This window comes from Cynara cardunculus (assembly GCF_001531365.2).
Source record: "Cynara cardunculus var. scolymus isolate 2C chromosome LG 8, CcrdV1, whole genome shotgun sequence".
Classification (NCBI taxonomy): domain Eukaryota; kingdom Viridiplantae; phylum Streptophyta; class Magnoliopsida; order Asterales; family Asteraceae; genus Cynara; species Cynara cardunculus.
In genome coordinates, this window is record NC_037535.1 from 1,357,104 (window position 1) to 1,368,546 (window position 11,443).

Consider the following 11,443-nt stretch of genomic DNA (forward strand, 5'->3'; position numbering starts at 1 on the left):
TATATATATATATATATGTATGTATGTATGTGTGTGTGTGTGTAAAGCCATTATATTACTCTCCAAAAGAGTCATTGGGGAGAGAAGAGAGGTTCCAACATAAATCTAAGAGAAATGGTCCAAGTCTAACTAATGCGGGACTCTAACAATAAGATAAAATATATCGACTTCTTTGAATTCAAAATCGATACCTCTATTTTCGAGATACAACAACTTTACACGCAGATCATCTCCCGCCATAGCAAGAGAAGCCGAAGCCTCTCCCAACAACGGATTTCTTCTTTCTGCTTGTTCCAATATCTCGATGCACAAACGCCCTTTATCACAATCTTTGCCTTCCTCGGTTGACTTATAATAGTCAACAGCTCTCGTGAGTCTCTTTGAGATCTGAAGCGCTTTTCGGCCATCCGGGGTTCGATCAACCGGCCGAGCACCCTTCGTTAGAAGGGATACTATAATGCTCGGCTCTTTTCTCATAGCAGCAATGTGGAGTACCGTAAAACCCCTTGAGTTCCGATGGTTCACATCGGCAAGCGCCAAATCGAGCAATTCTGTTGTGGTTTTAGCATCGGCATAAGCCACAGCATAATGAAGAGCGCAAGAACCGTCTAAAGAAGTATGGCCTTCTCGTAGTAACATCGTGACTAATTCAACGTCATCCGAATCAAGAGCTCGGTGGACGCGTTTTATGTGCTTGTCAGGAAAACTACTGCTTCCGGGCTTGTCCAAACCGAGCTCAAAACGGAGATCGATAATTTGTTTGACGATTTGTTCCGGCAAAGCTCGCTCGAGAGTTACGAAATCGACATTCGATTTGACTAAAATGTCGACGCATTTCGTAAACAGGTCCTTGCATGATTTCCCACATGTGTTTGCAACAGATAGAATCACCAGGATATCATCCACGGACGTTTTGTCAAGAACATATACTAGGCGACTCTACATCAAAACGAAAGACTAATAATCATCAAAATAAATAACTTTAAATCGTTATAAAATATAAAGCGGGGATCATAATAAATGCAATATATAAACTTCTAAGGCAATATTTTCATTTTTCGAGCTTATTGAAAAAGCTCCGTTCAGCTGGTCATAAGCAGGCTTTTTGTAACTTTACTTTTAGTAGCGTTCCAATAAGTTCCAGGGGCTTTTCTCCACTTATTTCCATGTATGCCTCTTATGTCTTCGAATTGGCTTTTCGACGTGTCATTTTAAGGGGTCGATTACTTACAACTAAATGATCTTAATGGTCTGGACGGTTTATTCGCTCAACCATACAGGAGTGTTTCTTTACGGCTTGATCGTTAAGCCATTAAGCCAAAATGACGATTTGGAATAAGTCAGGAACCCTCACTTGTTCCCGGTAAGCCACCTAAAATAAATTAATACCAGAAATGCCTCAAAAATTATCCAACCCACTCTTCGCCTCCCTCAAACCCATTGGTCTCTTGTCTCTCGTCCCTCATACAGACAAATTTATCCAGACAGACAACTCAACTCATACAGACTTTATTGAAAAAGAAGTAAACAACATCCAAGTCGTTTTACATTGTTATCCAGTTTATCAACAAGCTTTTACTACACATGACTAGTTTATCAGCTAGCCTTTACGAAGCGCGAGTAGTTTATTAACAAGCTTTTACTAAACAAGACTACTTTATCTGTTAGTTTATTAGCTAACAACTAGTTTTTCAGCCAACAGCTTAACCAGCTTATCACTCAACAACTAGCTTTTATGCTAACAGTTTAGCCTAGCTATTCGACCAATAGTTTAGCTGCCTTTATCAGCCAACCACTAGCTTCCCAGCTAACCTAACAAGCTTTTACTAAACAAGACTACTTTATCTGCTATTTTATTAGCTAACAACTAGTTTTTCAGCTAACAGCTTAACCAGCTTATCACTCAACAACTGGCTTTTATGCTAACAGTTTAGCTAGCTATTCGATTAGCAGATTAGTTGGCTAATAATTAGCCAACCACTAGTTTCTCAGCTAATAGCTAGCTTTTCAGCTAACCTAACAAGATAGCTAGCTTTTCAACCTACAGCTAGCTTTTTCGGCCAACAATTAGCTTTTTGGCCATCAGCTAGCTTTTCAGCCAACAATTTAGCTAGTTTTATTAGCCAACAACTACCTTTTCAGCTAACAATTTAGTTAGTTTTTCAGCCAACGGCTAGCTTTTTAACCAACAGTTTAGCTAGCTTTTCGTCCAACAATTGGTTTATTAGCCAACAACTAGCTTTTCAGCCACCAGATAGCTTTTCAGCCGACAATTTAGCTGGCTTTATCAGCCAACAGCTGGCTTTGACCTCATAGGCACAGATACAGAAGATCTTCAATGGTGGTTTTTGTTTAACCATAACTCTAATTTGGGAAAATGGAAGTAATGAAATCACCTGCCACAGAGCAGCCATATCTGGGATCTGAAAAGTGTGATAAGCATACATCACCTCCACCATGAAATCCACCGCCGGCCGGCAAGCTTCATGGGAGCATTCTTCATCAACACAAACACAAACATCTGTAGGCAAACCCTTAATCTTACCACTGTACAAGTACTTCAACACACTAACCAGCGATTCAAATCCGATTTCATAATCACCACCCAATTCCTTCATCGACAATTTCACATTGTGATTCTTCCCCTTACCGGTGATTTCGCCGCTGAATTTGTTCTTGAAGAAGGGGCTCCTCCCCGATAAGATACACCGGTGGACAGCGACTTCCCGGCCACTGGAAAGAATGATTTTGGCATCGGCGAAGGAATTAGAAGGTTCTAACAAGATTGATTCTAGGGTTTCGGATAGGCGATTGAGGGAAGAGATATCGGAAGGAAAAAGGGGTGAATCTACGCCGCTGCTGCCGCTGATTATATCATCGGAAAACCCAGTTCGAGTATCCATCATCTGATTTCTTTCGCCGGAAATCATGAAAAGTCGATCGAGAAAGGGTGAAATGGTGAATGGATGTTAAATTAGAGATGGACCCACGAAGGATATGAGTTGGCGGAAGGTGTGGACAGCCATGGCGATGTAAAAAGGCAAGTTTTGGGGGAAATCGGAGTGATGGGTGAATTGGGTTTTGGGAAAAGAGGAACTTGGATTCATGATGTGAATATAATAACGGAGATGGTGTCAGAAGAGTGAGGTAGAGAGGTGATGACGACAGCAAAAGAAGCAGAAGAAATTTTCAACTCGAAAGGATCTGGTTGTCGAATTATTGTGCGATGATTTTGTCCTTTCTTTCAAGACGAAGATGACGATTAGAAATGGGTCCCGATCGGAGAGGGTCCACCGGCGGTTGCTAAATTAGCCAATTTTCTGGACTTTGGGATTACTTATTTGAAAAGACTTGTGTTTTTTTATAAAAGCATTTATCAATTTATTATAAGTCAGAAATGTTTAATTTTTTTAAAAGCTCATCATTACCGGTTTGACATCGGTATAAGTCGTTTATCAAAACACTCAAAAGTGCTTATTACCGATGTCACACCGGAATTAGTCAATAAGTTGTTTTTATAAGCAATCACAAACACCCCTTTACCAAGTTTAACGACAAGAAAACCAATGTATAGTTGTATATTAATATGGTTTTTCATTATATTTTTGCACTGTAAATTTCATATTTTACTGTTGTTGAATGATTTGGTGTAGAATGATTAATTGACTCTCATGATACTGTGCAAAATAAAATATAATTGTTCGGTAATTGTTTACAATGGAATTAGGATGTTGAATGGTTAAGGGAGGTTCATGATACAAAATCATTCAGAGGGTTTTAGAACCATTAAGAAATCGACTTTTTTTTGCCAAACAAGATTCACTTCTTAGTGATTCAGATGTTACTTCTTAATGGAATTATTAAGAGGTAAACAAACAGCCCGTAGAAGTAGTTTCTAGACTATGTATAACGAGTTCTTTGTTAAAAATCATTAACTAAGTGACCGTTTACTAAATGCTTATCGGTAAAAGGCGTCTTCCTTAATTTCATTATCGTATAACATTTTTTATCATTAAAATGGATTGTTAGTAAGCGTCTTAAATCTGGTAATTTTGTTCAAAGTCAAACCAATTTTTTTTGCAATCTTCTCATCATCAAACAAAGCCCGTATAGCTCTATGTTTTGTTGATTACGCAGACGTCGTTCTTGCTCTAGTTCCTGATCGTTTTTTTATCTAACTCGTCGATTCGTTTCATTTGGTTTCGAGATGGAAGGGTTCTTGGTGATGGTGGATTCTCAAGATGAAGGGGTTCTGGTGATGATGGGTCCTCGAGGGTGCTGTAGATTTGAGGTGGAGCCCGGAGTGAGAGCCGTTGAACGGAGTCCAAGTTCTCCGAAGTGAACCAACGGAAGATGGTTGAGCCGAGAGTTTAGGGCAAAAAATGAACCTTGTGCATATTATAATATAATTAGAAGGGTACTCGTGCAATGCATCGAGATACATCTTGATTTTAATATTTCTTTTATTCTTTATCTCAGTCGATGTTATAGTACTGTCTTATATGATTTTGAAAAAAATATGATGTTTTCATTTTTGAATAAAATATAAATTTGAAAATATCATAAAATTTTGACAAAAATATATCGATAGCAGTATCAAATTAACTACTTAAAACTCATATTTTTTTGTGTAATTTTTTAATTCAAATTTTTTTATTATAATTTAATTTAGGTTCAATAACAAAGTTATTGATTTGGTTTAATAATATAATTTTCTTATAAAGATAATAATTAATTATTTTGTTAGAACTCGATAATTATCCTAATTATATTTTAGATTTTTAATATTTTAAAATAAGATGTTTATCCTCTATTTGATTATGTTTATCCGCAATTAGTTATACGAATTCATTTTAATAAGTTGTACTTATGCATAATTTACTTGTAATCTTGAATTTTAAGTAATATGCATCAATAAACAATATTTAATGCATAAAAAATGGTTTTTAAGAGTTTTTGTCAAATATAGTATAGATATTGAGCGCACTTGTATATAAGGTTTAAAAACTTGTACACTCAATGTTACTAACAGAAAATGCAAAATGAGCAAAATGCCCCTGATTATTATCGTTACTATTATCTTCGTACGATTTTGTTTATACTTAAAATTATGTTGTAATGGTATATAACAACACAATTACAAACGACGCAAGAACCAACATAACATTTAGTTTTTATAAATCGACATACACTGTGTTTAGAATATTATATATATTTATAACTTTTTCTGTATCTGATAGTACTTTTTTCACCAAAAGCACATCTTTTATGAGGTTTTTCACTTTTCACAACACTCATATCAGTATAAACTGCAACAACCATTTCACTATACGAAATCAAAAACTGATATCCAATATTCCATATTTTCCTTCAAGAACAGCACTCATATCAGTATAATCACCGTCGGAGATAATTTACCCAAAGTTAAGTTTCGTTAACGTGCAAAATCATATAGAAATGAAATGACCAAATCGTAGTTTTTCCCTCAAACGGTCGGAAACTGCCATACGACAGTTAAAAACCGGATTTTCAAAACAGAGTCAAAACCGGGTTTAAAATTTCAAATTCGGATTTTTGAAGCATTTAAAATTTCAGCTCGACCCCAGTCAGGGGCTCTGCCCCTTGGACCCTGCCACCGGGGGCGCTGCCCCTGGACCCCCGTTGTTTAGGGGCTACGCCCCTAAATTAAAACAAACTCAAACAAGTGTGCACTCTGCACCCTCCTTACTTGTTTGATATTTATCATGATTACATTGGTCAACAAATAAATCCCATTACACTTAAATGATATTAGTGATACAAATCACCAACAAAAGATGGTTCATTTCGCAACACACAAGAAAAATAAATGGGGAACCAATAATAGCGAGTAAGATCGAATGAGGCGACATTTCGACGAACGCGTGGGGAGTTCCAAAACACAGATTCAGGAAAAGTGTGTTATGAATTACTTCATGGGTAAGATCGAATTGATATACACATTGAAATGGACAAATTATCAAATAACATTGTATCTTGCATAGCAACGATTGAACATCACAGGTGAGTTTTGTTCAAATTCGTATTCTGCAGTTAAATTGATGAAAGAAAATCGAGCATCATACTGATATATAAAACAGAGAGATTGGGTACCTCGTGATCCATTAAGTTTTGATTCAGCCATTGGAGATATTGGAGCTTACTGAAAAAGACAACGATACGATTGTTTGACTTAGGGTCTTGAAAATGTGTTAGAAAAATCATTGTTTTCCCCAAAACAAGGATTATCGTAAATTCATCTGATTTTACAACCAATCTGATCAAAATTGATACAAGCCTCTCAGATATTTAGAAATCCTAACAACGGTTACATCAGTTTTATTAGAATCATATCATCAGTTTATATCGTTTTAAAAGATATTGTTTAAATGTGATTCTGTTGTTTGAAATTATATAATAATTTATGAGGATAAACTGTAACATCTCATGCGAACCGTAAGATATGATTCGTTTTGTCCACACATCTGGACTCACGGTTTTAAAATGCGTCTGATAGATGAGGTATCCAGTCCCTTATAAGGAACTTTTGTCCCCCCTGGGAGCCCACCGTCCTTGCTAGCACAATAGTCCGGTTCCCAGCCCTGATACCATCTGTAACATCTCAGGCCAACTATACCAGATATTGTCCATTTGTCCATACACTTGGACTCACAGTTTTAAAAACACATCCGATAGGGAGGTATACATCCCCTTATAAGGTAACTTCCTTTTTCCTCCGTGACTAATATGGACTATTTGCAAAGCAGGTGGTCGTTCTGGGATTAGTCGGCTCGCATAGCAGGTTGGATATCCAGGTTAATCAAAAAAAAAATGGGATCTTATATAAACAAATGTATATAAGTAATTTTATTATGAACTGTTTATGTATATTTATTAAAAATCTAAAATTTATTTCAAATAGACATATAGGGTTGGGTTCGGTGAGGATGAGAGTAAGGTGAGAAACGTAAGAAAAGATCTTCATCCTTGGATGCACATTAGGATGAGATGCACTAAGATGCACCAGATCAGTCCCCGTATCAAACACGATTCTTGGCTGAGTTTGAGATTAAAGGTAATCAAGGGTCCAGATCTCTTCTTACACTTCTCACACTTCTCACCTTATCTCTCGTTCTCATATGATCCTTCGCCTAGAGATATAATACTTATATGCAACGTATATAGTATCTTTTATTTTCAACTACGAACATTTTCGTATCTATTTGCCCATTTAATATAATCAAGTGTCGTATTTATACAAATCAAAATCATTTGTTTTCATTCCTACGATTAAAAAAAATATGATAAAACAATGTAATGACTCAAATTGATCACCTTTTCATTTTATTACCTTCTTAGGTTTATTCATTTTACATTTTATAATAAATTTTTTTATCGGGGTTATGTTCTATCTTTTTATAACTGGTAGCCATGAATCATTAACACAGTGGGCACAAAGTCCCACAGTGGTGTGCAAGTGCACGCCGACACTATGATCGCTTGCAAGTACTAGAGTGGTGAAATACCGAGATCGTTTCCACATGGATTGAACTACTGAGAATTGGAGAATTTCATGAACTTCTTGAGCATGTTTCTGTTTGTGATTAAAAGTTGGATTTTTGTTGGTAAAAAGCTTTAAAAGATGAAATAGACGTATAAATAAAAGATGGGCATGAGTGTAAGTATTCTTTAAGATAAAAGCAACAATATAATGGTAAAGATCTTATGAGATGTTTGTAAAAATTCTAATCTATCGAAAGTGAAAATTTATAAACAGATCCCACAAAGTTCCCACTTCTACCACTTCGAGCTTGTTGATTTAGCTAAAAAGAAAAAGAAACGAAATTCATACCCAAATCTCATTGTAAAACAAATCTCCAATTCTTGAACCTTAGCTAAATACATACGAAATTCATATCTCTACGTAATTATCAAAGACTTTCTCAAGTTCTTTGTGCATCACTTAAGCCGTATTTCAAATCCGCCCATCTCTGGGTCAAAAGTCTAATATTAACATTTCAAAATGACCGGCTTATCCGCATTGATTTTTAATCCTGACTTAAGTGACAAAGTTTACGAAGTAGTAAATAATAAAAATCATAAGTTAACTCACACTCACACCCAGATAAGTAATTAGCTCATTATAGACATAGAAAACATAATATAAGACATGTTATAAAACGTAAATGAAACTTTTATTAAAAGAGAACAAAAATCTGTCGCCACAGTGGTTAGTCTGTGGGCAACATATTACAGTTAAAAATATAATACAAGAAAATTAAATATTAAAATTTAACTTAACAGTAAGAAATAGAGAGACTTGAGCTGAGTTATGTTAGATAGGGATGAATTTCAAATAAGCATTTGGCTTCTTTATACAAGGGAATAAAGGATAATAATATCCAAAGGAAATGGACCCTTCAAATATCTTGTGGATAAAGATCCATCCAAAATCTATATTATATTATAAAGCATTTGACAAAAACTCTTAAAAACTTCGTTTTATGCATAAAGTACTGTTTATTAATGCATATTACTTAAAACTCAAGATTGCAAATAAATTGTGCGTAAATACAATTTATTAAACTTCCATATCTGAATTCATGTAACTAACTGCAGATAAACATAATCAATTACAGGATAAACATCTCATTTTAAATATAAAAAATCTAAAATATAATTAGGATAATTATTGAGTTCTAACAGAATACTTAATTATTATCTTTATAAAATGTTATACTATTAAACCAAAAAAAAATTTATTTCATTATTAAACTTAAATTAAATTACAATAAAAAAATAAATTAAAGAAATTACATAAAAATGAGAACTTTTAAATAGTTGATTTGATATTAACATTGATATATATATTTTTCAAATTTTTATGATATTTTCAAATTTATATTTTATTCAAAAATAAAATCATTATTGATTTCTTAAAAACACATAAAAATGGTATTATAACATCTATATAGACAAATAATAAAATAAAACATTAAAATCGAGATGTATCTTGCTGCATTATGCGAGTATCCTTCTAGTTCTTTTTTAATCCAAAACTCAGCTTTTCAGTGCAGCTATAGCTACAGAATATCTCTTAGAAAGATCTTCAAGAAAACATCCTCCAAAAATTGAACAATATCCAAAAATTCCGAATCTTCCCACTGTGGTGACACTGTGGGCAATGTTTCAAAGTGATGGTTTTTGAAATAAATTCTCTTCCTTTGTGTTTCATCATCTTTTTAAAACTTTTTGAGTAAACGGAAAAAAAAAAGGAAATTAGGTATTTAAAATATGCAAAAAACGAAAGATTTAAATAAGAAATAACTCTAAAAACCGAGAGTTATGAATAACTTATCTGCAAACCTTAGTTCAATTGTTCGTACTATTAATGCAAATTTAATAGTCAAAATTTCAATATAATGACATGTTATTTAATTATTCAGCTAATGTCTAAATCTTCAATGGTCGTTATTGTAAACTAACCGAAAATTTGGGTTCACGTAAAAATAAATGGGTGTCGGTCGGTTTCTTTGGGTGAGAATGTGATGTTTGGTTTACAAAATATATTTGGATGGAATGTAGTTGTTAAAAGAATTTTGACTTTGAATTGGAATGAAATGTTGTCATATTTGACCACATGTATGGTTGACAGATAGTGGAATGGAATTTGTTAAAGTAATTGAAAAAAATATGTTTGGTGCACATAATGTAGCTTTGTAATTGGAATGAATATGGGTAAATGACCAAAATACTATTTTTTTTAAACGAAATCCAACTACTGTGGCTCAGATCGATGGTAGTCGATGGTGGTTCATATCGGTGATGCTAAGCGGTGGTTTAGAACGATAGAGGTCGACGGTGGTTCAAATCGACGGTGAACCAATGGTTCAGATAGGTGGTGGTTGGCGGTGGTTCAGATAGTTTCCCTGGTGGTTCAGATAGACAATGGTCAGCGGTGGTTTAGATCGTCAGTGGTTCAGGTCGACGGTGGTTCAGATCGGTAAGGGCTAACGATGGTTCAAATCGGTAGTGGTTGGGGTGATTCAGATTGATGATGGTCAGCATGGTTCAGATTGATGGTGGTTTAGATTAAGCAGGGAAGATTGGGATTTTTTTTGTCTTTTTGGGAAAATGGGATAGAATGGAATTGAATTCCTTCTCATTGTAATGGAATGACCAAATCCATGAATGGTGGAATTCCATTCCATTCCATAGGTAAACTAAATGTCTGAACATAATTTATTATATTTGAAGATTTTGGTTGAGGGGAAATATCCCACAGACGATGATCCAAATCCAGAAACTCATTGGAACACGCTTGTACCAAAAGAGATCAACATCTTTATCTGGTGTGTTATCCATGGTCGGCTCCCGGTTAGATTTCCGCTAGATAATCGAGGAATCGATTTGGATACAATTCCCTGACCAAGATGTAATGAAGATTCCATGACGATAGATCATCGCACTGCTAATTGCTCGATTGCTATAAACCTTTCGATTTTGTTCTGAAAATGGTCGAACATTGACGCTGGTTTTGGTCGTTTCACGTCCAAGATTTAAAACTTCCAAGGGGGTTCTTCATGCTTCCATTTGCGTTACGTGCTTACTTGCTTTACAGCCAACACAATCTTCACAAACAAGTCGCACTCTACCCAGATGCTATTTGCTGAGATGCAAGTTCGAATTTTCGAACAGTTGTCGAGGTGAATCAGTAAAGGAAACATCATGTCTGTCCCTCAACAGATAAGCTGCTCTTACGACACTTGTCATCCATCGTGCACGAGGCTAATCAGTGTTTTGCCTTCTAACTCAGCTCTTTTACTTGCTTGTAATTTTCCTTTAATCTTGTCACCGTTCGTCACATTTCTCGAGCTTTTCTTCCATTCGTTGATATTTTTTATTTTTAATAATAAATTGTCTTTAAAAAAATTAAATTAATTTTAGAATTTTTAATCTATTTAATTTTTATTTTAGAGCAGAAACGACATCGTTTCGCTTTGGGTCAAAAGCTACAATAATCGGCATTTTGACATTTGACTTGACTACAAATTAACGTACACAAACTCCAAGTTGTAAACCTTTGAATTTATTTATTTTTAATGCAAAAATAATTTTTATTGATAGAAACTGCACGTGGAAGACCGTCACTAACAAACGTGTATTTTATAATAATAAAATATTATATTTAAATTCTTTTTATTTAAAAACCTATAAAATACTGATAATTTGAAAACAAATGTATCATGTGTTATTTCACATATTTTTATAACTTGAATTTAATATATTTTATTTATAATGTATTTGTTTCATATGTATTTGGTTTACAATGTAAACATTTTTATATGTGAAACAAAAAATACCACTAAAAATTAAAATAATTATTACAGATTATCACAGTATATGAGATTATCAAATAATTAAA

General features: G+C 34.3%; 1 protein-coding gene across 1 annotated transcript in view; it reads right to left on the reverse strand.

The window, feature by feature from the left end:
* The window catches only part of LOC112517468 (BTB/POZ domain and ankyrin repeat-containing protein NPR1), a 5,620-nt gene extending 2,514 nt beyond the window's left edge, over positions 1 to 3,106 (reverse strand). The window contains exons 1-2 of the mRNA XM_025124907.1: positions 2,397 to 3,106; positions 192 to 939 (exon numbers count right to left, since the gene is read on the reverse strand). Of these exons, the coding sequence (XP_024980675.1) occupies positions 192 to 939; positions 2,397 to 2,930 (1,282 nt within the window). The 5' untranslated portion in view covers positions 2,931 to 3,106. The remainder of the gene's footprint in view (positions 1 to 191; positions 940 to 2,396) is intronic.
* Positions 3,107 to 11,443: the final 8,337 nt, after the last annotated feature.